The sequence below is a fragment of the Candoia aspera genome, chromosome 7, assembly GCF_035149785.1.
Source record: "Candoia aspera isolate rCanAsp1 chromosome 7, rCanAsp1.hap2, whole genome shotgun sequence".
Classification (NCBI taxonomy): Eukaryota; Metazoa; Chordata; class Lepidosauria; order Squamata; family Boidae; genus Candoia; species Candoia aspera.
Window position 1 is genome coordinate 34,718,668 of NC_086159.1, and position 27,909 is coordinate 34,746,576.

Here is a 27,909-nt window from a genome sequence, read left to right on the forward strand (position 1 = left end):
AGCGCATGACATAAAGCTGAGAGTCATAAACTCAGCCTCGCCGAGCCCCACCGGACGACAACGAGCCGCGGGAGGAATAGACGGCGAGAAGACCAGCAAGATGAAGCCGGAGCGATGCGGGCAAGGAGGGCGAGCCGCACGGCAAGAGACAGAGGAGGACCGACCAAGGCCAGAGGCACCGCGGACTCCCGGAGCCATGGACGCCCACCCCACCCGACCCGAGCCTCAGCTCCAACCCCAAGGGGAGATGGCGGCGGAGGCAACCCGACCGCGGGAGGGAGCAACATGCCTTCCGAAACCAGCGGAGGATCCCGCGCCCCACATCGCACCCCAGCAACGGGCGTGGAGCGACAGCCCAACGGCGGTCAACACGGAGGAGGACGATGGAGACACCCAGCAGACGGCGGAGGAAGCGGACCAGCGGCAGAGGGAGGATGAGCCTCGCCGGCAACCCACCCCCGCCGACGCACCGACGGAACCGGCCCCAGCGGCGGCGCAGGCCGTGGACGAGGAGGCACGAGCTGAACTCGCGGCCATGCGGGCCCAACTGACGGAACTCCGGACCATGCTCCAGTCGCTTATGCCCCCCGCGCCACCCAACGACGTCCCCGCACAGGCCCACACCCCGAGCGAAGCACCGAACCCCCACGGGCCAGCGGAGGGTCAGCAGACGGCCCAGGCAGACGACACCACAGGCCGGGAAGCGAGAGGCAGGGCCGCGCAAAACGCCCGGGCCCCAAAGGACTTCCCCATCTTCTTCGATGGGAACCCCACGAAACTCTCGTTCTTCGTAACGAACGCCAGGGAGTTCATGGGGAGGCACGGACACTCCTACGACTCCGAAGCCGACAAGATCGCCGCCGTGGCGATCAAACTACAAGACAGGGCGGCGGACTGGTACGTCCAACTGTACGAGTCCAGCTCCCCCGCCCTCGCCACCTTCCCTGCCTTCATCAATGAGATGAAAAACTACTTCGAAGACCCCCCAGCCAAAGTAAGGGCGAAAAGCGCACTCCAAAGACTTAAACAGGGCACACGCACGGTCCCAGACTATGCCCTGGAGTTCAAAGCCCTCGCGGGGAAGGTCAGCGACTGGTCCGAGACCACCTTGCTGGAAATGTTCAAAAGGGGGCTCAATCGCGACGTTCTCCAATGGGCCCTCTACCGCGACGACCCAGAAACGCTACACGGGTGGATCCACCTCGCGGGGAAAGCCGAACACGCGCACCGCACCTTCCTCATGACAACCACGGAAGACACAAACTATGCCGGCAAAAAGGTACCCGCACCACACGTGGGGATGGCCGGCCCCATATACCCAAAAAAGAAATTCAATCGGGAGCCCTGCGGGAAGTGTGGCAAACTAGGACACAAGACGGTGGATTGCTTCGCCAACCGACCGCCGACCAGTGCGCCTAAACCACCCCGAAAATTAGCCCCAAACCACCCAACCTGGGGCCGCCCCCTCACCGCCGAATGACCGTGGCCACAGCGACACCAGAGGAAGGCTGGGACGCCTACTGGGGGGAAGAGGATAACGTAGACCCCGACCAGCCGGCGGGAAAAGCTCCCCGCCTGCCCTGAAACGCGTTGCGAGGCAGGCGGTGGGACAGCAGCGCGGACCACCTCGACGGAACGACGAAAGCCCCGTAATAATGGCGGCAATCAAACTCTCTGCCGGCAACGGAGCCACCACGGCCGCGGCACTAGTGGACTCGGGGTGCTCAAAAAACCTCATCCACCCCGACCTAGTCGCCAAACTCGACCTCCGCTGCTTCCCCCTCCCCACGCTGTTGGCATTCCACCAGCTGGACGGCTCTACAGCGGGAGGGAAACCAGCCACGCTGCAAACCGAGCCGGTCACCCTGCAAATGGGCACTCACACCGAACGCACATCGTTCGTCGTCACTCACATCGGACGGCCCATTGCAGTCCTGGGGATGCCATGGCTCGTGACAAACAACCCGCGCATCAACTGGGAGACCCGCACCTTCACATTCGGCGACGGCGAGTATCGGGCACCAGTTCCAGCGGGCAGAACCAACCCCACTGTAGGACGAGCGGAGGCGACTACACAGGACAACGCCGCTACCACAGCTGACCTACCGGAACAATACGCCGACTTCTCCGAGGTCTTCGGAGAGGCAGAAGCTGACCAACTACCCCCCCACCGCAAGACGGATTGCCGGATCGACCTACTGCCCGACGTCCCCTTACCTAGACCAAAGATCTACTCGATGACCCCGAAGGAGATGGCAACCCTCCGGGAGTTCATCGATAAAAACCTAGACAGGGGATTCATAGAGCCAGCATGCTCACCGGTCGGAGCCCCCGTCTTATTCCGGGAGAAGAAAGACGGCACCCTACGGCTCTGCACCGACTACCGGGGCCTAAACGCGGCTTCCCTGTCCAACAAATACCCCTTACCCCTGGTGAAGGACATGCTCGCCCACCTGTCCACGGGCAAAGTCTTTTCCAAATTGGACCTTCGCGAGGCGTACTATCGCATCCGAATCAGGGAGGGGGACGAATGGAAGACTGCGTTCAACTGCCCCCTAGGTGCCTTCCAGTACAAAGTGCTGCCCTTCGGACTCGCGGGGGCCCCTGGGGTGTTCATGCAGCTCATCAATGAGGTACTGCATGAACATCTGTTCAAAGGGGTCCTGGTCTACATCGACGACGTCCTTATTTACACAAAAACGCACGAGGAACATGTGACCCTAGTCAGGCAAGTCCTCGACAAGCTCAGAAGGGCGCAGCTCTATGCCAAGCCTACAAAGTGCGAGTTTCACAAAGCGCGCCTAGACTACCTGGGGTACCGGATCTCCGGGGACGGCATAGAAATGGACCCCGCAAAAGTCGAGGCGGTGCTAAACTGGGAGCGCCCCCGCAACAGACGCCAACTCCAGAGCTTCCTCGGATTCGCGAATTTTTACAGGTCATTCGCCCGGGGGTTCGCAGAGATAGCCCTCCCCCTAACGGACCTCCTCAAAACCAAAGGGGTGGGGGACACCCGACGCGCCAAGAACCCGGGCACAGTGTTGAATTGGACTCCCGCGTGCCAGACCGCATTCAACAAGCTGAAAGCGCTGTTCACCATGGAGCCAATCCTCGCGCACCCGGACCCAGAACGGCCGTTCGTGGTCCAAGCCGACGCCTCAGACTTCTCCCTGGGGGCCATCCTGCTCCAAAAGGACCCCACGGGACTCCTGGAACCATGCGCCTACCTGTCAAGGAAGTTCTCCGAGACAGAAAGGCGATGGCACGTCTGGGAGAAAGAAGCCTTCACGGTAAAATCGGCGCTAGAGACATGGCGACACCTACTCGAGGGAGCCACACAACCATTCGAGGTCTGGACCGACCACCGGAACCTCGAGGCCCTACGAATGCCCAGACGCCTTAGCCCAAAACAGGTCTGATGGGCCCAATTCTTCAGCCGCTTTAATTTCCAGCTGAAGTTCATGCCGGGCAAAAAGAACTTCCTGGCCGACGCCCTCTCCCGACTGCCCCAAGACGAAGAGCCCGCCCCAGACACCATTGGGACGGTCCTATCCGCCTCGCAACTGGGGATGGCCGTGACCACCCGAAGCGGCGCTCGGAGGCAGCTCGACTCTACGGCGCAGCCGACGGCGGGACAACCTGCGACCAGAAGAAGCCAACCGCAACTACCAGGGGGAATGCGCACGGACCTCGCCGCCGCCCTCAAAACCGACCCCTGGTTCCTGGCAAACCCCGACAAGGTAACGATGGCACAGGACCTGGCATGGGGGGAAGGCAGAATCTATGTCCCGGACTCGCAACGCCAGGCGATCTTGCATAGGTCACACGACGCCAAACAAGCGGGACACTTTGGGTTCCTCAAGACCCTACACCTAACACGGCGTCAATTCTGGTGGCCCGCGCTCAGGCGAGACGTAAAAGCATACGTAGCGTCCTGCCCAACGTGCGCTAGGGCCAAACGGGCACCAGGCAAACCCGCGGGGCTATTACAACGGGTGGCAGAACCCTCCCGCCCATGGGAGGAAATCTCTATGGATTTTATAGTGGACCTCCCACCCAGCCAGAAGAAAACGGCCATTTGGGTGGTGAAGGACTACTTCTCAAAGCAGGCCCACTTCATCCCCTGCACGTCGGTCCCATCCGCACAACAGCTAGCCAAACTCTTCCTCATCCACGTGTACAGGCTACATGGATGTCCCGCACGTGTGGTGACCGACAGGGGCACACAGTTCACCTCCAAATTCTGGCGGGCCTTCCTAAAGCTGACGGGGACCCAACAGGCCCTATCTACGGCCTGGCACCCCCAGACGGACGGAGCCACAGAGGTTCTTAATGCCACCTTAGAGCAATTCATACGCTCATATACTAACTATCACCAAGACGACTGGGCTGAACTGCTCCCGTTCGCCGAAGTCGCATACAACAACGCCGTCCACACGAGCACGGGGAAAACTCCGTTCGAAGTAGTCTCGGGGCGCGACTTCGTCCCCATACCGGAGCTACCTCAACCCCCGGAACCCCAGGTGGACGCTAGTGACTGGGGACGGAAGATCGCGGAATCATGGCCAATAATCACGGCGGCGCTGAAGGATGCACAGGCAGCCTACAAAGAGCAGGCCGACAAGCACCGGCGCCAACAACCGACGTTCCAAGCGGGGGATATGGCCTACCTATCCACCAAGTTCCTAAAGTCAACCCAACCCTCGAAAAAACTGGGGCCTAAGTACATCGGGCTGTTCCGAGTCACCCAAATAGTGAACCTGGTAGCAATACACTTGGACCTGCCACACAACCTACGGAGACTCCACCCGGTGTTCCACACCAGCCTCCTGAAACCGGCAACCACCTCTCGATGGCACCCAAGCACGCCACAGCCCTCACCGGTGATGATCGACGGGCAACACCACTTCGAGATAAGGGACATACTCGACTCCTGCAAGCAACGAGGAACTCTACACTATCTGGTCAGGTGGAAACACTTCCCCCACCCGGAATGGGTGGCGGCGCACAACGTTAACGCGCCTGACCTGACCAGAGCATTTCACCGGGCATACCCCGACAAGCCACAACCAAGGTCAGCAAGCCGTCCCCTGCAAAAACCCCCCCCGCAGGCCCCCCCCGCCTCCCGTTCCCCAAGGGAAAGGGCCCCCCCCAAGCCCGCGACTTGGGTGGACCTCCCCCCCCCGGGACTCACTCCCCCCGCCCCGGGCCCACGAGGTGGTGACAAGCATTCGCCAGCACCCTCCCCCCGCCCCCCGGCCGCGGGGGAGTGGCAAGCAAGTCAACAGGGCAACCTGGGGGCAACGCCCAGGAGCTATAACAAAGGCGACGCACTTTAAATAAAAAAAAGAAGGGCCCTACCTGGAGCTGATAAGCACCCGACCAGCCACGCCTCTCTCCTCGCCGAACTGAGCCAAACAAACAGGGTGTGGCTGGAGCATGCGCACGCCAGGACGTGACCCGGGCATGCGCACTATGGACACACCCTGGGAAGGCACGTGGTAGAGGGAGGAGCAAAGGGAGGGGCGACAACTACTCCGGCGGGAATTTCGAAGAAAAAAAAAAAAAAAGTGCCGTTTGACAGCTCCACCGAGAAAAAAAAACAAAAAAAAAAAAACCAGAAACCCGGGAGGGAACACTATTCGGACAGGGGGAAGTATGTCATGAGTGCCGTTGAGCTGAAGTCATCAGCGCAATGGCACACATGACAATAGCAAGGAAACAGGAGAAGGGGCTCAAGATAAGTAGCCATCAACTCACAACGACTAACGGCCAACAAACAATAACTAAACGGATCACGGAGCACACCCAAGCCATCAGCGCCAATACAACGGAGATCGCCCAGCTGACAGCAATCACCGGATGAATAGAAAACCCGATGATGGGCGATCCCGGAACGCCAGCGGGGCCTCACAACCCCTCACCCACCGGCAGGGCAACGTATTGGACAAAGGGGGGTGACGTGACCGCGAGTGAGGGGGCGCTGACCGGCGCGGGGTATTTAAACCCCGCACCGGCGCGCTCCTGTCACTCTCAGCTTTTTTCTTCCGACGCTGTAACTGCGCTGTGAATAAACCAGAGCCTGATCCATCGAACCAGTGTCTGAGCATTATTCAGGGGCAGGCAGCGCATGACATATGGGGATATCAAGTCATCTTGTATGCCTCCTGAGGAATCTGTATTCCAAGGAGCAACAGTAAGGACAGAGCACGGAACAACAGACTGGTTTAAGATTGGGAAAGGAGTATGGCAGGGTTGTATACTCTCACCCTACCTATTCAACTTCTACGCAGAACACATCATGCAATGTGCTGGGCTTGAGGAATCCAAGGCTGGAGTTAAAATCGCTGGAAGAAACATTGACAGTCTCAGATATGCAGATGATACCACTTTGATGGCTGAAAGCGAAGAGGAACTGAGGAGCCTTATGATGAAGGTGAAAGAAGAAAGTGCAAAAGCTGGTTTGCAGCTAAACCTCAAAAAAACCAAGATTATGGCAACCAGCTTGATTGATAACTGGCAAATAGAGGGAGAAAATGTGGAAGCAGTGAAAGACTTTGTATTTCTAGGTGCGAAGATTACTGCAGATGCTGACTGCAGTCAGGAAATCAGAAGACATTTAATCCTTGGGAGAAGAGCAATGACAAATCTCAATAAAATAGTTAAGAGCAGAGACAACAAAGGTCTGCATAGTTAAAGCAATGGTGTTCCCCGTAGTAACGTATGGCTGCAAGAGCTGGACCATAAGGAAGGCTGAGAGAAGGAAGAATGCTTTGGAACTGTGGTGTTGGAGGAAAATTATGAGAGTGCCTTGGACTGTAAGAAGATCAAACCAGTCCATCCTCCAGGAAATAAAGCCAGACTGCTCACTTGAGGGAATGATATTAAAGGCAAAACTGGAATACTTTGGCCACATAATGAGAAGACAGGACACCCTGGAGAAGATGATGATGCTAGGGAAAGTGGAAGGCAAAAGGAAGAGGGGCCGACCAAGGGCAAGATGGATGGATGATATTCTAGAGGTGACGGACTCGTCCCTGGGGGAGCTGGGGGTGTTGATGACCGACAGGAAGCTCTGGTGTGGGCTGGTCCATGAAGTCACAAAGAGTCGGAAGCAACTGAACAAATAAACAACAACAAGAGGAAAGGTATTTTAGAAATGCAAGAGCATTATTATAGTGAATTTTGACACTTTCTTTTGCTGAAATTTGTTCTGGAAATAAAAATAAAAATAAATAAAGACCAACATGGATGCATTGCTTTGTAAGGAACCATCAGTGAACATGTGCAAGTGAACATAATATATAATATATATATATCCATAAATATATTTACCTAAACACACACAATACTAGAGTCCCCCTTGGAACACCTGGAAGCCAAATGCATTTACTACAGGACAGCAGTAAAACACTGTCCAACTTATGAATCCTTCCTGATCTAGTAACAAGGCATTTCACTGAAAGGGTGAAAAGAAACAAGTATTTAGCACCAGGCGCGCATGCGCACACACACACACACACAAAGGTTTTATTTTATAGTACAATCTTTTATTGTGGATAAACTTGGGCTTTTAATTAGAAGCACCATATAAATGTTTAAATAAATAAGCAAATAAATAAGTAAAGGATGCAGATGTATGTATGTAGAGAGTAGTCACATCCATAAAACAGGAAAAAATTGAAGTTGAATCTTCCTGTAAGAATACTTAATAGGCATCCAAAGGAAAGGGTTAGAAGCAGATCTGACTGACTCCGAAAGCAGGGTAAGATCACTTCCTGAATCCAAATCTTCTTGTTCCATTAGGTTCCCATTGCAATTAAGTGAAAGGCTGATGGCAAACAAGTGTTCATACAGTCGGTATACATACTCAGCCCAATGAGAACTTTGTCTGACCCACTATAGCAGATTGTCAGAGGATTATCCCAGAAGCAATAGTTAATAGCTTCTGGAACATCTCCACTGCCATGGGTTGTAGATGTGGGAGTGGGGAGGAATGATTTGTTGCCTAGGAACAAAGGGATCACAAGCAGACACAAAGGAAATTGTTGTGGCGACTCGCTTATCTAAAGTAACACCATCTTGAAGAGCAGAGCCTGGGAACGGAGCTGTAAAACTGAAAGACGTTGCGAGCATTCAATTTCAAAAGGGAGGTGGGAAAACCCAATGGACTTAATGTGGGGGGCAAGGGAATCTGACTCACTTGTGACTTTGCAGGAGAATGGACTGTATCTCAATAAAATATCTTTCCTATATCCCAAGAGGCTTGTGGTGAAGCTTATTAATATTGAGGTATCTGAACCTATGATCCTCACACAGATATTCACAAATTGCCCCAGTGAGCCACAATGGATTATTACTTAGGCACTCCATCCAACCTTAAAAAATCCCAAAAGGTACAATTTGTTGCAATCAACTCAGACACAACAGAGGCATTGAAATTATCATATTCCCTCCAAATATCTTCAAATTCCTTACAATATGTGTGAATACAATACATATATGTACATGACCACTCATACAAACATATATGATGTCTGTTTTGTTTAAAGATTATGCTTCTAACTAATAAATCTCTACCTGACGGTTTTGTTTTGTTTTGTTTTGTTTTGTTTTGTTTTGTTTTGTTTTGTTTTGTTTTGTTTTGTTTTGTTTTGTTTTGTTTTGTTTTGTTTTGTTTGGTTTGGTTTTGTTTGGTTTGGTTTGGTTTGGTTTTGTTTGGTTTTGTTTTGTTTTGATTTGATTTGATTTGATTTGATTTGATTTTGCATGTATCTCTTCATAAAAAGAAGTAATGTGTTGCCAAAATTCCATATTATATGGATTTGACAAAATGCACAGGAAAGAAGAGGGAAAGACTTCTATCAACTGCCTATCATGAACTCTTTGGGTGTTTGTATGCATTGATTCCATATCCATGTTAACTGTATTTTTCCCCCATTTGGCACTGTCACAATGCCATGAAATTTAGAAGCATGTTACAAAAAGTACCCCCTGGAAGAAATTTAGAAGTATTAATTAATACATCTAATAGAAGTATTAATAGAGATATACTATGATATTAATGATATAATTTAAAGATTCTGATATAAGGTCCTTCTTATTTTATTTTTTTATTAAGACAAATCCAATCATAATAATACACTTGAAAATTATTTGGCACTTTTATATTTCAGATGAAACAGGCAGGCAATGATGGCTACAACCCCACCTCTGTAGCAGAATGGCTAGATTCTCTGGAACTGGGAGACTATATCAAGCCCTTTTTGATTAATGGCTATACATCAATAGACCTTGTAAAGAAAATATGGGATATTGAATTAATTAACGTAAGTTGATCCATTTTTTTTCCTTTTAAAAGCATCTCTACTGTAATTCTAATGGCTGGTTTTACTTTCTATACATTTTAATGTGCTTAATGACTTACCTTGTTTTGGAAAACGCTGACACTCAACTATTCAGGACTGCTACTACTATTTAAGAATGTATACTAGGCCATTCCTGCTAGCCCAGGTCTCCTGCGTCACATCCTTTTAGCCTCATACAAACACATTCACACTGAGACATTTTGCAGTCTTGTCATCTAAGACTTTCTTGTTGCCGTTTTACAGCACAATAAGAAAACTATAAACACAACTATCAAAGTGTTATTTTTTTTCATTAATGCTTTTAATAGGTGATTATTATATCAATCATATCTTATATCTTTGTAAAATACTTTATTTCATAGTTACATAAGCATACGTATTTATATAAAGAAACTTTATTTTGCATGCCCGATGGTTTTACTCACAGACAAGAGCTAGTATCTCAAATAATATTCAGCTGAAAGACTGAATGTGGATTTCAAAACTAATCTCAGAGATACAGTCACAATACTGTGATGTGGTTAATAATATCAAACAAAAGCAAACTTGCCTTCAGATCTCATACTGAGGCTATCTGGATTTTCATTGGAACAATTTTGTTTGTTAGTGCTAAGTCATATGGATTGTGCTGGTCTTGTTTGAAAGTATTAAAATATTATTTTGCACCCCACTTTTGAAATTTTAGGGCAATCTTATTTATTTCTGCTTCTGATATTCAAATATTCTGCTTTAGATATTGTGAGAATAATAGTGTATGGTATACTAGAAAAATCTCTACCATTTCGGTGAAAGTCTCTCTCCTGAAACAACTGACTATTCCATTTTATGGCACAATGTATTCAAATTAGAGGATTCCAGAATAATGGAGTTTCCTCATTATTTTCTAACTTAGAGAACTTCTTTTAGGAAAAATGCTTCGTTTGTTATATTGAGAAAAAAATTAGCAGCCTAGGAAAAAAAAATAAAAGCAAGCTTCTACTTGTTACTCCTCCCCTAATTATTACTCCTCCCCTAATTATCCCAAATAATATTTTCAGGTTAAGAACTAATTAATTCTTTTCATTTAGTTCAAATGTTCCTTCAGGTATAGGGGGTATTGTCACATGAATAATAATGAACAATTTATGATAATCATATTTGTGTAGATTTTATTACTTAAGAATTTATTATAGTTAGTTTATAGAATGTTCTTCTTATGGTCCATCCAGTCAGTCTCAACTCCTGGAGGCTGCCTGGACTAGTCCCTCTACTTTTCTTGGCAAGATTTTCAGAAGTGGTTTGCCATAGCCTTCTTCCAGGGGCTGAGAGGGACTGACTGGTCTAAAGCCACCCAGCTGGCTTTGCTGCCTAAGGCAGCCTGCAGGCTTTATTTAACTACCATACCAAACTGGCTCTCAGATGATGTTGTTTGAGAATCTTATTAACGCTTTAAAAAATTTACAACCCACAACAATCTTCTTTTGTTGTTAAGTGAACATGCTAATGTACAACCATATCTAAACTAACATACTTGGTTTTCTCCATTTCCTATGGATACCTCACCTATACTCTTAGGTAAAAATAATATGCCATCTAAAGAATTTGTAACATTCCATATTCAGGCAATTCAGATTCTTAATTTTTTTCCTTGCTAATCCAAGAGATTCATATTGGGAGCCAATACAGTGTAGTGATTAAGGTGTTGGAGTGGGGACACCCAGGTTCAAGTCCACCTTCAGGCACAGGAGCTCTATGGGTGACTTTGGGCCAATTATAATCTCTCAGCCCAACCTATTTTATTGGGTTGCAGTTGTGAAGAAAAATAAGAGGAAGAATAGTGTGTACACTATCTTCAGCTCCTATACAAAACGTGGAATATAAATCTAACAAATAAACAGTGGAAATGGGCAGTAGGAGACCACTACCATCATAATACACCAAGATTCCAAAAACAGAAGACATTAAGGCCAATTATCACATGCATAAGTTAGCCTGCTGATCTACCAAATGCCTAGAAGAAAATGAGACTAGGTCCCAGGGACAAACAGCAATAGCTAAAGAGCAAAGACATTCATATGTAATGCTTGAACATAAATATCATATTACACTAGGGTATCCAGAAAAATAAGGAGATTAAGTTCTAAAAAAATCTAAGCCAAAGGACATATATCCCCAGCATTTCAAACTGTGCCCTAGAAGTGGGGGAACTATGTTATACATTTATATTAGGCCTAAATTAAGGTTATATACTGTACTTCATCTGCACTCAAACATTATAAAACTATTGAAGCTGGGCTTCAAGAACAAAATGTTTGCTTTTTGTTTGTTTGTTTTACTTCACCATCTTTTTACCATTTGTTAAAAAATACATTCATCTGTACTTGTCCATGAACTTTAAAAAAATTTCCCAGTACAGTATATGTGTTCTGAAGCTTGTTTCTATTTGCTTCTTGATTTATTTAACTCAAGATTTGAAGGAAAAACAACTAACTTTTAAACACAAGCGCTCACATCTTTAAAGAGAGTGGGTTTTTTTTCTCTGCCACCAGCATATTCAGAGATCATATTTTTCCTTATCACAACTGTCCCCTTCCCACATGCACCCATTCAAACATCTTAAATCTGAAGAGGTATTTGTAGATGAAGTTAATCTATTCACTAGATTTTGATCTTTATACAGAGCATTCAGTCTGAAAAAAATAAATCATAATGATGATTTCAAAAGATAATTCTTTGAAGGCAATCTAGGAATAATGTAAAATAATGTATAAAGAACTTCAAAACTTCAAAATATTATTATAAGAAGCAGAATCTAATACTATAATACAACCAACTGCTAAGCATTACAGAGAATAAGAGAATTATACATATATACATACTACTTTAAAACACATGTTTGTTATATTGCTAAGAACCTAAATGTAAGTGTGAACTTGATTCTATTTTCTTGATTAGGCAGGACCACATATATGGATTTGCTTTATTGATTCTATATTTATAGATAAAACTGGTGTTGCATTATATAAAATTCATTTAAAGAAAATTATTGTAGAGATAATTAAAAAGAGAAATCTCAAAATCTCTATAGTTTTGCTTTGCTTCTTCAATATATCTCAAGCTAATACGGAGTGCCATAGTGAATGGTATGATATCATTTCCCCTAAATTTGTGTTAATCTACAAAGATTGAAAGAGCTGATACTCATAAAATCCCCATTTTGTCCATATTGCCTCTGTTTTCTTCCTGGGAAAGAATGTCCTGGAAATTTAGCACCTTTGGAGGCTTGCATCTAAGGCTATTCTTAGGATAAGTAATGCTACATTGTTAGATGCAGTGAAAGGAACAGGGTATACCAACCTTTCAAGACGACGTTATAAAGTATTGCGACTACAACTAAAAATACAAATAAAAGATTCATTATAACAAAAGGAAGTGAGTATTATATAAAACATAAATTTTATTTTTATTTTAGTGTAAACTGTCCAGAGTCCCCCATGAGGCGGAGATGGGCAGTGAATAAATTTATAAATAAATAAATAAATAAATAATTACTTCTGCCTTATAAATAAGGCCACAAAAGTTATTTTACTAATCCATCAGACTCCCACTATCCAATACTAGGAATTTTTACTTGGAGAAAAGTTTTAATTTTGCATACATAAGAAGCAGCCAATTTGAAATCCGAGTACACTAATTTGGAAATAAGCTTGATGTCATGAGTGCCGTTGAGCTAAAGTCATCAGCGCAATGGCACTCATGACAATGACAAGGAAATAAGTGAAGGGGCACAAGTTAAGTAGCCATCAACCCACAACGACTAACGGCTAACAAACAATAGCTAAACTAATCACGGAGCCACCCAAGCCATCAGCGACAATACAACGGGGATCGCCCAGCTGAAAGCAATCAGCAGAAGAATGGAAACCTGAGGATGGGCGGTCCTGGAAACCCTCAACCAATGGCAGGGCAACGCATGGGACAAAGGGGGGTGACGTGACCGTGAGCGAGGGGGCGCTGACCGGCGCGGGGTATTTAAACCCCGCACCGGCGCGCTCCTGTCACTCTCAGCTTTTTTCTACCAACGTTGTACCTAACCTGAAATAAACCAGAACCTGCTTTGCAAACCAGCGTCTGAATGTTATTCAGAAGTAGGCAGCGCATGACATAAAGCTGAGAGTCATAAACTCAGCCTCGCCGAGCCCCACCGGACGACAACGAGCCGCGGGAGGAGTAGACGGCGAGAAGACCAGCAAGATGAGGCCGGAACGGCGCGGGCAAGGAGGGCGAGCCGCGCGGCAAGAGACAGAGGAGGACCGACCGAGGCCAGAGGCACCGCGGACTCCCGGAGCCATGGACGCCCACCCCACCCGACCCGAGCCTCAGCTCCAACCCCAAGGGGAGATGGCGACGGAGGCAACCCGACCGCGGGAGGGAGCAGCACGACTTCCGAAACCAGCGGAGGACCCCGCGCCCCACATCGCACCCCAGCAACGGGCGTGGAGCGACAGCCCCACGGTGCTCAACACGGAGGAGGACGACGGAGACACCCATCAGACGGAGGAGGAAGCGGATCCGCGGCGGAGGGACGATGAACCCCACCGGCAACCCACCCCCGAGGACGCGCCAACGGAACCGGCCCCAGCGGCGGCGCAGGCTGTGGACGAGGAGGCACGAGCTGAACTCGCGGGCATGCGGGCTCAGCTGACGGAACTCCGGACCATGCTCCAGGCGCTTATGCCCCCCACGCCACCCAACGACGTCCCCGCACAAGCCCACACCCCGAGCGAAGCACCGAACCCACACGGGCCAGCGGAGAGCCAGCAGACGGCACAGGCGGCCGACACCACACCCCAGGAAGCGAGAGGCGGGGCCGCACAAAACGCCCGGGCCCCAAAGGACTTCCCCATCTTCTTCGATGGGACCCCCTCAAAACTCTCGTTTTTCATCACCAACGCTAGGGAGTTCATGGGGAGGCACGGACACTCCTATGACTCCGAGGCCGACAAGATCGCCGCCGTGGCGATCAAACTCCAAGACAGGGCGGCGGACTGGTACGTCCAACTGTACGAGTCCAGCTCCCCCGCCCTCGCCACCTTCCCTGCTTTCATCAAAGAGATGAAAAACTACTTCGAAGACCCCCTAGCTAAAGTACGGGCGAAAAGCGCACTCCAGAGACTTAAACAGGGCACACGCACGGTCCCTGACTACGCCCTGGAGTTCAAAGCCCTCGCGGGAAAGGTCTGCGACTGGTCTGAGACCACCCTGCTGGAAATCTTCAAAAGGGGGCTCAACCGCGACGTTCTCCAATGGGCCCTCTACCGCGACGACCCAGAAACGTTACACGGGTGGATCCACCTCGCGGGGAGAGCCGAACACGCGCACCGCACCTTCCTTATGACAACCACGGAAGACACAAACTATGTCGGGAAAAAGGTACCCGCACCACACGGGGGGATGGCCGGCCCCATATACCCAAAAAAGAGGTTCAACCGGGAGCCCTGCGGGAGGTGTGGCAAATTAGGGCACAAGACGGCGGATTGCTTCGCCAACCGACCGCCGACCAGCGCGCCCAAGCCCGCCCCGAAAATTAGCCCCAAACCACCCAACCCGGGGCCGCCCCCTCACCGCCGAATGACCGTGGCCACAGCGACACCGGAAGAGGGCTGGGACGCGCACTGGGGGGAAGAGGACAATACCGACCCCGACCAGCCGGCGGGAAATGCTCCCCGCCTGCTCTGAGACGCGTGGCAAGGCAGGCGGTGGGACAGCAACGCGGACCACCTCAACGACACGACAAAAGCTCCGTAATATTGGCAGCAATCCAACTCTCTGCCGGCAACGGAGCCACCACGGCCGCGGCACTAGTGGACTCGGGGTGCTCAAAAAACCTCATCCACCCCGACCTAGTTGCCAAACTTGACCTCCGCTGCTTCCCCCTCCCCACGCCGCTGGCATTCCACCAGCTGGACGGCTCTACAGCGGGAGGGAAACCAGCCACGCTACAAACCGAGCCGGTCACCCTGCAAATGGGCACTCACACCGAGCGCACATCGTTCGTAGTCACGCCCATCGGACGGCCCATTGCAGTCCTGGGGATGCCATGGCTCGCGAAAAACAACCCGCGGATCAACTGGGCGACCCGCACCTTCACATTCGGCGACGGCGAGTATCGAGCACCAGCACCAGCTGGCAAAAGCAACCCCACGGTAGGACGAGCGGAGGCGACCACACAAGACAACGCCGCTACCACAGCAGACCTACCAGAACAATACGCCGACTTCTCCGAGGTCTTCGGAGAGGCAGAGGCAGACCAACTACCCCCCCACCGCAAGACGGATTGCCGGATCGACCTACTGCCCGACGTCCCCCTACCTAGACCAAAGATCTATTCGATGACCCCGAAGGAGATGGCAACCCTCCGGGAGTTCATCGACAAAAACCTAGACAGGGGATTCATAGAGCCAGCATGCTCACCGGTCGGAGCCCCCGTCTTATTCCGGGAGAAGAAAGACGGGACCCTACGGCTCTGCACCGACTACCGGGGCCTAAACGCGGCTTCCCTGTCCAACAAATACCCCTTACCCCTGGTAAAGGACATGCTCGCCCACCTCTCCACGGGCAAAGTCTTTTCCAAATTGGACCTTCGCGAAGCGTACTATCGCATCCGAATCAGGGAGGGGGACGAATGGAAGACGGCGTTTAACTGCCCCCTAGGCGCCTTCCAGTACAAGGTACTGCCCTTCGGACTCGCGGGGGCCCCTGGGGTGTTCATGCAGCTCATCAATGAGGTACTGCATGAACATCTGTTTAAAGGGGTCCTGGTCTACATCGACGACGTCCTCATTTACACAAAAACACACGAGGAACACGTAACCTTAGTCAGGCAAGTCCTCGACAAGCTCAGAAGGGCGCAGCTCTACGCAAAGCCTACAAAGTGCGAGTTTCACAAAGAGCGCCTAGACTATTTGGGGTATCGAATCTCCGGGGACGGCATCGAAATGGACCCCGCAAAAGTCGAAGCGGTGCTAAACTGGGAGCGGCCCCGCAACAGACGGCAACTACAGAGCTTCCTGGGATTCGCGAATTTCTACAGGTCCTTCGCCCGGGGGTTCGCTGAGATAGCCCTCCCCTTAACGGACCTCCTCAAAACCAAAGGGGTGGGGGACACCCGACGCGCCAAGAACCCAGGCACAGTGCTGAATTGGACTCCCGCGTGCCAGACCGCATTCGACAAGCTGAAAGCGCTGTTCACGACGGAGCCAATCCTCGCACACCCGGACCCAGAACGGCCGTTCGTGGTCCAAGCCGACGCCTCAGACTTCTCCCTGGGAGCCATCCTGCTACAAAAAGACTCCACGGGGCTCCTGAAACCATGCGCCTACCTGTCAAGGAAGTTCTCCGAGACAGAGAGGCGATGGCACGTCTGGGAGAAAGAAGCCTTCGCGGTGAAATCGGCACTAGAGACATGGCGTCACCTACTCGAGGGAGCCACCCAACCATTCGAGGTCTGGACGGACCACCGGAACCTCGAGGCCCTACGAACGCCTAGACGCCTTAGCCCAAAACAGGTCCGATGGGCCCAATTCTTCAGCCGCTTTGATTTCCAGCTGAAGTTCATGCCGGGCAAGAAGAACTTCCTGGCCGACGCCCTCTCCCGGCTGCCCCAAGACGAAGAGCCCGCCCCAGACACCATTGGGACGGTCCTATCCGCCTCGCAACTGGGAATGGCCGTGACCACCCGAAGCGGCGCACGGAGGCAACTCGACGCTACGGCGCAGCCGACGGCGGGACAACCGGCGACGGAAAGAAGCCAACCGCAACTACCAGGGGGAATGCGCACGGACCTCGCCGCCGCCCTCAAAACCGACCCCTGGTTCCTGGCAAACCCCGACAAGGTAACGATGGCGCAAGACCTGGCATGGGGGGAAGGCAGAATCTACGTCCCGGACTCGCAACGCCAGGCGATCTTGCATAGGTCACACGACGCCAAGCAAGCGGGACACTTTGGGTTCCTCAAGACCCTACACCTAACACGGCGCCAATTCTGGTGGCCCGCGCTCAGGCGAGACGTAAAAACCTACGTGGCGTCCTGCCCAACGTGCGCTAGGGCCAAACGGGCACCAGGCAAACCCGCGGGGCTATTGCAACGAGTGGCAGAACCCTCCCGCCCATGGGAGGAAATCTCTATGGATTTTATAGTGGACCTCCCACCCAGCCAGAAGAAAACGGCCATTTGGGTGGTGAAGGACTACTTCTCAAAGCAGGCCCACTTCATCCCCTGCACGTCGGTCCCATCCTCACAACAACTAGCCAAACTCTTCCTCATCCACGTGTACAGGCTACACGGATGTCCCGCACGTGTGGTGACCGACAGGGGCACACAGTTCACCTCCAAATTCTGGCGGGCCTTCCTGAAGCTGACGGGGACCCAACAGGCCCTATCTACGGCTTGGCATCCGCAGACGGACGGAGCCACTGAGGTTCTTAATGCCACCTTAGAGCAATTTATACGATCATATACGAACTACCACCAAGACGACTGGGCTGAACTGCTCCCGTTCGCCGAAGTCGCATACAACAACGCCGTCCACACGAGCACGGGGAAAACCCCGTTCGAAGTAGTCTCGGGGCGCGACTTTGTCCCCATACCGGAGCTACCTCAACCCCCGGAACCCCAGGTGGACGCCAGCGACTGGGGACGGAAGATCGCGGAAGCATGGCCAGTAATCACGGCGGCGCTAAAGGAGGCACAGGCTGCTTACAAAGAGCAGGCCGACAAGCACCGGCGCCAACAACCGCCGTTCCAGGCGGGAGATATGGCCTATCTCTCCACCAAGTTCCTAAAGTCAACCCAACCCTCGAAAAAACTGGGGCCTAAGTACATCGGGCCGTTCCGAGTCACGCAAATAGTGAACCCGGTAGCAATACGCCTGGACCTGCCACACAACCTCCGGAGACTCCACCCGGTGTTCCATACCAGCCTCCTAAAACCGGCAACCACCTCCCGATGGCACCCAAGCACGCCACAGCCCGCACCGCTAATGATCGACGGGCAACACCACTTCGAGATCAGGGACATCCTCGACTCCCGCAAGCAACGAGGAACTCTACACTATCTGGTCAGGTGGAAACACTTCCCCCACCCGGAATGGGTGGCGGCGCACAACGTTAACGCGCCTGACCTGACCAGAGCATTTCACCGGGCATACCCCGACAAACCGCAACCAAGGTCAGCAAATCCAACCCCCCCCCCGCAGGCCCCCCCCCGCCTCCCGTGCCCCAAGGGAAAGGGCCCCCCCCAAGCCCGCGACTTGGGTGGACCTTCCCCCCCCCGGGACTCACTCCCCCCGCCCCGGGCCCACGGGGTGGTGACAAACGATCGCCAGCACCCTCCCCCCGCCCCCCGGCCGCGGGGGAGTGGCAAGCAAGTCAACAGGGCAACCTGGGGGCAACGCCCAGGAGACACAACAAAGGCGACGCACTCTAAATAAGAAAAGAAGGGCCCTACCTGGAGCTGAGCAGCACCCGACCAGCCACGCCTCTCGCCTCGCCGAACTGAGCCAAACAAACAGGGTGTGGTTGGAGCATGCGCACGCCAGGTCAGAACCCGAGCATGCGCACCATGGACACACCCTGGGAAGGCACGTGGTAGAGGGAGGAGCAAAGGGAGGGGCGACAACTACTCCGGCGGGAACTTTGAAAAAAAAAAAAAAAAAAAATGTGGCGTTTTGACAGCTCCACGGGGAAAACCCAGAAACCCGAGGGAGAACACTATTCGGAAAGGGGGCAGTATGTCATGAGTGCCGTTGAGCTAAAGTCATCAGCGCAATGGCACTCATGACAATGACAAGGAAATAAGTGAAGGGGCACAAGTTAAGTAGCCATCAACCCACAACGACTAACGGCTAACAAACAATAGCTAAACTAATCACGGAGCCACCCAAGCCATCAGCGACAATACAACGGGGATCGCCCAGCTGAAAGCAATCAGCAGAAGAATGGAAACCTGAGGATGGGCGGTCCTGGAAACCCTCAACCAATGGCAGGGCAACGCATGGGACAAAGGGGGGTGACGTGACCGTGAGCGAGGGGGCGCTGACCGGCGCGGGGTATTTAAACCCCGCACCGGCGCGCTCCTGTCACTCTCAGCTTTTTTCTACCAACGTTGTACCTAATCTGAAATAAACCAGAACCTGCTTTGCAAACCAGCGTCTGAATGTTATTCAGAAGTAGGCAGCGCATGACACTTGACTAGAGACTTCCAAGTAAATAAACAAGGAATAAAATACATTAAAATGTTTAATCTCATTCCCTTAACTGATTTCTATTGATACAAAGAATTTAATTAAAACTAGCTATCCCGATTCCAAATGACACAGCTTCAGGGTATAGAAATAAACTAAATGAAAACAGGTATTTGGTGATATACTGTATGCTATTAAGGATATCAGTTAGATGTGAAACAATACAAGGCACATGATGGATCCTTCCAGAATAAAAATAAAATTAAAGGACTGACTCTGGCTTACAGACATGAACATTCTCTATTTAATTGTGGCATTTTATCTGTTGAAGAGATATTTACGTTGCCCGGTGGCATGACTTTTTCTCATCCTCCAGTTTGGAGCTGAAGAGCTCTCCCCTAACAGCTGATTACATCTGGGAAGGGGGATTTGTGGGGGGAAAAAATAGTGCTGTTCTGGGTCCATTTGTATAACATTGGATGTAGACCATTAGATTTTTTTTAATATATAGCTGCTACTCTCTGACCAGTGCAATTCTGTTTTATTTTGCTCTATTATTTGTAGAATTTTCTGTGATTTGGTTGTATTGGTAATATAGCTATACCTGTTTTTATTTTTATTTTTACTGATATTTATATTTTGTTGCTATTTGTCAAATTCTAATCATTTACCACAATTATGGGTTGCTCTTGTTGATTTATTCAATGGAGCAGTTGCACTAGATATATTATTTTTTAATTAGCAGAAGTGCTGAAAAAAAAAGACTATTGATCAGATGTGAACTGTACAGTTGATCCATACACATGGTAGATTCCTCCATTTCATGAATAAATACACTGCAATAGGAAGGTTTTTAAAGGAATAATCTGAAAAGAAAGAAAAGTAAGAAAGTCTAATATCACCTCTTAACAGTTACCAGGAGGTACAAACAATTCACAGTGTCTTTTAAGTCCCTCTTCTGTTTTCTTCATTTTGTTTTTCTTTTGAAACTTATTATACAGTATATTTTTAAAGACTGAAGAATAACAGGTGAATTTACAGGTGTGCAACCAGTATTTTTTTTCTGTTTCCTGAAAAATGTAACACTGAAAAATTGTGCTTGGTTGTTGACAGGCAGTAATATTAAGCTCTAGCAATCAGAATGGAGTATTTCAGATGCCTTATGTTTTCTGCTTGAATAACAATATCCTCATTCTATCACACAGTTTCTGTTTCCCAAGAGAATATCATTTTAGAAACATCCTAATGGAATATGCCATTGTTCGACAATGAATTAATCCGATATACTGCATAATGCATTCTCATACATTTTGCTATTTTTGGGTACCTTCAAGGGTTCTGAATCAGGTGCTCATTTAGGAAGGGTATAAATAAAATAAGGCTGAATATAGAGTTTCTGCTGCTGCTGCTGCTAAAGAAGCTAAAACAACCTTCCTTTATAGCACACAATCCATCATACAACAAACTGATAAAATAAATAGTCTCTAAATGGTTTGTTGCCCTAGGCAACTACTTGTACTGCCTACAGTATATCTGAACATCTCTGAATAAAGTATCTTTTTAACTCTTTCGTAGTGAGGTACTATGTGGTTCTATTAAGGGCAGCACTGGTGTCCGCCTTACTATCCATATTTCAGTTACCTGAGTTGTTGATGGGGATGGCCTGAGCCAGATTTCTTACTTTGATTTTTTAAAAATCCATATTAGTAAACATTGAAATCCTAACTTGGTTAAGTTGTGATTTTAAAAAGATAACAGAACCTAAAACAAAATGTGTATGTCTCTGGAGGACTGATTCTGCCTAGGCATCTGAGAGCCTATACCAGAAGGCTCTTGTTGGAGATTGTTGGATATAAAGGACATTTTTCTTTCCCTCATTGCCCTGGTGTGTGTGTGTGTGTGTGTGTGTGTGTTTGTGACTTCTAAGCTGGGAGAGTGGCTCCAACAGATCCCAGGAACAAGGTCAGAGCTCTCTGTCCAGAAGAGTACAGATCCATCCATCCATCCATCCATCCATCCATCAGAACTATCTAGAGACTGATAAAGGAAAAATATCATTTTTCTTTCCTTTCTCTGTGTAATGTAGGAGGCTAGAGAGACTTTTCAATGACTGTTATGTCAGGCATGTTATGAACAAGGTGCCTGTCTGTTTGGATTTTACAGTCCCATAAGATCTTAATCCACTCATTTTCCAAAACCTTCTCAACTTGATGGTCCCAGTGGTTCTTGCTACCTTCAAATCCAAACCTCTGGCAAATCTTCCAATGAATAATTTTGGCAACTCAGTCATAATACTGCTTATAGTCAGTTTGATCAAATGGCCAATTGTTTCATCCTTTACACTACAAAGGTGAAATTTACTGTTGTTTGTTACATGATGAATTTTTGCTTTCATGCAATTAGTTGGCAAAGCTTGTTCTTGAGCCACTAAAATAAAACCTTCAGTTTCTTTCTTTAGCACTCCTGATCTTAACCAGCTCCATGTGGGTTTTTTTATCAGCTTTTCCTTCTATATCCTTCAAGTATTGACCATGCATTGGTTTGTCCTTCCAATTAACAAATCAGTTTCTTTTCCATACTCAGCCTTCACCTTTGTTGTTTTCAAAGCTTTCCTTGATTGACTTCCTTCAATAAGGGTTCTTTGCTTTTCTTAATACAGTCATTCAAGCCTTGTTTTTCTTCCTCCACCATTTGTTTCACCTGTAGGAGTCCACTGCCCCTTTAGCTCTTGGCAAATACAGCTGATCAATATTGCTTTTTGGGTGTAAAGCATGGTATATTGTCATTAGTTTTCTTGTTTTCCGATCCAAGTTATAAGGTTCCATCTGGGTCCAGTCAACTATTCCTGTTGTATATTGTATAATGGGGACTGCCTAGGTATTGATTGCTTTTTTGATGCTTCTGCCATCTAGCTTTGATTTCAAAAAATTTTGAATACGTTTAATATATTTGGCAGAAATGCTTTCTTTGATTTGGTTCTGTAATAAATCAGAAGCTTCCAAAACTCCCAAATATTTGTAGACTCTGCTGCTACTGTCTTTATTAGATCTTCATTGTCAAGCTGTACTCCATCATCTTTAACAATTTTGCCTGCCTTTATGGCTATAGTTGCACATTTGTCGATGCCAAATTGCATTCCAATGTCTTTACTGAATTATTTTGTGCTTTTTAGCAAGGAATCCGGTTCAGTCTTCATTTTTCCAAATAGTTTTAAGTCATCCATATAGAGTAAATGCAAAATTTTTCCTCATTTTTTAGCCAATTTATATCCACTGTTTGTATTGTTCAAAATTGTTGTCAATGGGACAATTGATGATATAAAAAGTAAAAGTGATAATGAGTCACCTTGGAAAATTCCATGTTTGATTTTGACTTCCCCGTTGGCCATCAGCTTAGTTTGTCAAAACTTCATTGAAATATTCATAAATTCCCAAATGTTTCTGCTGATTCCAAAAATTCTGAGACATTTCTCAATCCAGCTATGTGGAACAGAATCCAGTGCCTTTTTATAGTCTATCCAAGCCATAAACAAAATTTTTCTTCTTTTTTTCGAATACTTCAAAATGAACTTGTCAATCAATAACTGGTCCTTCATTGCTCTAAAGTTTTTGCAGCACCTTTTTTGTTCTACAGGGTGTAAATCATTCCTTTTCAGATAGCTATAAATCTGATTTTCAATTATGCCCATAAGTAGCTTGTATGTTGTTGGCAAACAGGTTATGAGTCTGTAGTTGCCAGGTTCATTTCCCTTCTCATTGTCCTTCTGAAGTAGGAATGCCCTTCCAGTTGGTAACCATTCATCATTTGCTTCTACTTCCAAAACTCTGTCCATCTGGTCTGCCAATCTCAAGTTTAGGCTCATCAGTGATTTAAGCCAGAATCCATGGAGTTCATCTGGTCCAGGAATACTCCAGTTTTTGACCTTCTTTGATTGCTTTCATATCATTTCCTCAGTTATCCTAATGTCTTCCCTGCTGGGTACTTTCACTGCATTTTCAACTTATATTGTTATCTTAATATTATTATCAACTTATTATCTTATTGTTATTATCTTACAGTGCTCATCTAGCCATTCTGATCTCTCCCACCCTGCCATGGTATTTATTATAAATGTTCACAGGCTTGAATAAAACAATTCTACCTTTCCTCTTCATTTCCCTAATATCCTTTTTCCCTTTAAGATTCTGTGGAAGAGACTCACTACTCTCTACTGTAGACTGGATAGAATTAAGCCCTGTTCAGAAGCTATTAAAATCAGATCTCTCATCATGTGAACAATCTCTGTAAGCACTCCCACCACTAGTGTCACTCAAGTAATATCTGTAGGAGGAAAGCTGTTAGATGTGCTAATGTGTATAGAGTGATGCGCAAAAGCTTTTTTTTTAAAGGATATTCATATAGGATGAATGAGAGAATATCATTTGAGTGATGTCACAAAGGTGAGATTTCTCAAAAGTGCTCACTATAAATTTTATTTTATTTTTACAAAATGCATTAAAATAATGATTGTTGAAATAATGCAGAGCACTGAACAGATTAAGAACTGTACTTTACATTCATTTATTTAAAACATTTATAGGCCACTTTCAATTAAATATTTTGAAGTGATACACATATATAGTTGGTTTTTTGAATAACTTTATTAAATTTTTAACATATAAGTACAATCTGAAAAGCATGAAACAACCTACAAAGAAAAGGAAACTAAAAAAGTATGAAGTTACAAAGAAAACTACTACAGAGTGACTTCCGATCTTCTACAACAAAGATATACATAAATCAATATTCATCTCTTACTTCAATTTAGACTATGATAAACATTATTTCTATAAAGCATTTCAATTTTCAATGCAACATTCCCCTCTAAAGTAATTTTCCCTCCCATTTAACAAACATAAAAACACCCTTCAAACATAGTCTTTCACCTAATAAGTAAACAGTTAAATATTATCATTCTTCACTATAATTTTATTCCTCTCTGCCAACTAAACTAATAAAAAATAACCTGCCTACATCTTATTACTAATATATATATATATTATATACACACACACACATACAGACAGACACAGACACAGACATGATAGATGATAGATAGATAGATAGATAGACAGACAGATAGACAGACAGATAGATAGATATAGTGTGTATGTGTGTGTGTGTGTGTGTATATATATATAAATATCCTTAAAAGTGTTATCCAGAAAGAAAAACATCCATCTAAACCCTTAAAAAGCCATCTCCTAGCTCTCTTTTTTTAAAATCCCCATCTCTTTCTTCTTCAAATCTCCAGATTTCATTTTTTCCCCTTTCTCTTTTTACCTCTAAGTTAATAATTCTCATCTTCTTCTTTGAAGAAGCAGCTTTATACTTAGGATAATTGTCAATCTTGTCAGCTTCTTCCAATTGTTGGCACAATTTGAACTCCACAAGTTTTAAGGGATGGTCCAGAACTTGAGTGATTTCAAGATAAAATTCTTTTAAAAATCACTTTCTTTTTCTCCATGTTTCTCCACAGTAAATTATGGCACCCTCTGGTGACTCAAAAAGGTAAAGTCCATTCAGGCAGTTTTATTGAAAATATCTTCCAGCAAATTATCTTAAAATTAACCAATCGGCATAGTAGAAAGTGAAAACAAAGACCATTCCCACAGGAAAGTAAAAGCAGTTAGGTCAAAATTCAACTCTGCAGATTCATTGAAGTAGGAAAAATCTTTTATAATCCTCAAAACTTAGTTTATTTTAAAAAATGGCAATAGACATGGTAAGAAAAAAGGAGAGACTTTCTGGATGAACCTGGAAATAATGTGCATATGCATCATTAAATGAGCTGCTTGATTCTCAGTATTCCTCCCAGATATAATTTAGAAACATAATTTACATTCACCAACTTTTGGCCTTAAAATGTAGCGAGTGTGTATGTGTGATGCTAATGAAACATGAGTGAAAAGAGTAAAGTAGAGTAAAGTAAATAAAGGTCTTATTTAGCATTTTTAAGTAAAATAAATATACATTAAATGTTCTATTTTGCACTAATCTTTAAGATTTTATCATTTTACTATGGATTTGGTCTTATTTAGCATCTTTAAGTAAAATAAATATACATTAAATGTTCTATTTTGCACTAATCTTTAAGATTTTATCATTTTTACTATGGATTTATGTTATCCTGCTTCAGCTTTTAGTCTTTCACTGGTGTTACATAAGTCACTTAAACCTTTTCTCTCCATGCAAAACAGCAGAAAAATATGATCTGAAATCTTGATATGGAAGATGGATAATGTTCAGGGATAATGAAGACAGATGATGAATTTGCAGGTGGGAAAGATGGAGGAGGAGGAGGAGTTCTTTTTTAGACACTCTTCTTGCACTCTATGAACGATACAAGCCTTGGATGTAGTACAGAAACAACCTTGTGATAAATAAGGAAGTCTAAATTCAGATAAGCCATGATTTAAGAAGCTGAGATGAACAATCACAATATAAAAATGAAATTAATAACCAAAGCTTCAAACTAGAAAAAGAATAAACCATGATTTGATGACTAGTGTAGGTTCAGTAATTCAAACAAACCAGGATAAATACATTCTGGTGTGGTGTTATATACAAACCAGGTTATAGCCTTGATATAAATATGACAATAGCAATGTAAAACAATTATTAATATTATCAACCTGTTGCTGAGACGGATCCTGAAACAACTTGCTAGAAGCAAAGATTAAGACCACTTTATGGCAGAAATGAACACTGAAGAAGAAAGCTGTTTAATTATATTTGTAATATTTTGATTTAAATCATTTTTATTCTACTCTTCAGTAGAATAGTGCTACTAGATCTGGACTGCAAAAATCCAGAAAACCATTAGATGGCAGTAAGATAATGCAAAAATTGCAGGAAATGAGAGCTCAGGGGCATCATGGAATGCCTTCAGCCTAGTTTATTATTGGTGATTCAAATTTGTGATACATATTCCCAGAATTCATTTCTATTAAGCTGTATATATGGATCCAGTTCATTAGATATATAATATAGCTGAGGATGGTTAGTACCAAAAGATTTATCGTAAGGGGAAATGATAGGGGACTTAGTTTCCTGAGGAACTTACAATTATATCTGGCACCAGAATGATATTGCATCTGGTGGTCTTGGCTAGTGATTTGAATGTAGTACATCTCTTCTGGGGAAAAGTGGATTTTATTTTATAGCTACAGTTAATTAATTGAACAATATATATTTTCCTAAAGATGTCTGTTTATTCTATAGGATTTCTAGAATGCTTCTCATTTACATTTCTCATATACATTTTTAGCCTCTCATATACATTTTTAGCCAGTCCTAACTTCTTGTTTGATAGAATGTAATATGGATTAAACACAGTAAGAATGCTTCAGTGTATCTTATCTGTTTTATACTCTAAGTAGATTGAAGGCTTTTAGGTTGAACTTTTGGTATCCCTAATTTCCATTTACCATTGATTTTTACAAACTGGGTGTAAAGTCAGTGTAATAAAACAAAATTCCACTAGATGGATGTGGTGTTCTTCTAACAGATATTAAAATATATTTAAAATGGTGTCATACAACAGAGGTATTTTACCACTGCATATCTATGCGTGAGTATGGTTCATCTAAGTCTTCTCTAACTGATCATTTCCTCAAGTGTTTAATTTGCCAGTAATATTTTAAGAAATAAAGTGAGTATATTTAGTAATAATGATCTGTGTTATATGTGTTTGCACTTACATCACTGGATGTTACTGTTTTAGTTAAGGTAAGTAATACCTTGTATAGCAGAAATACAAAATTATATTTATTATTATTATTATTATTAGGAATTTTATTCCTTGAAATAGTAATTATTTCCAAAAATTCCAGTTCTTTCTTCTCACTCTCTCTCCATTCTATTGCAAATTTAAGTTTTGTTGAAATTGTTTTAGCAGATGTAATTATATCATTGATAAAGAATACATAAAATGTTCATGCAGGTTAGGAATTGTTTCTGGGACACTAATGCCCAAAACATGAGTTGATCTTGGGATTTATGTCAATGGATTTCAGAATAAAAACACACTGGCTGGATATTTTCAGGGGGGGAATTTCAGATTTTGCAAATAATGTCTTTTAGGAAAATTGTGGTAATTTCATATCTGATACCTGGCTTGACAATCTGAAATATCTCAATAGTACTTGTTTTTTTAGGGAGGTTTATTGAGAGGCAATAAACTATGGAGGATCCTAGAAGAAACAGATTATCTGGATCCCTTTCAGCTACAGTTCAGGCCCAGACATGGGATAGAAACAAAATTAGTCACTATAGTG

General features: G+C 46.0%; 1 protein-coding gene across 1 annotated transcript in view; it reads left to right on the plus strand.

Moving 5' to 3' along the window:
* Positions 1 to 27,909, plus strand: part of ANKS1B (ankyrin repeat and sterile alpha motif domain containing 1B) — a 370,859-nt gene that overhangs the window by 217,096 nt on the left and 125,854 nt on the right. The window contains exon 17 of the mRNA XM_063308683.1: positions 9,177 to 9,329. Within this exon, the coding sequence (XP_063164753.1) occupies positions 9,177 to 9,329 (153 nt within the window). The remainder of the gene's footprint in view (positions 1 to 9,176; positions 9,330 to 27,909) is intronic.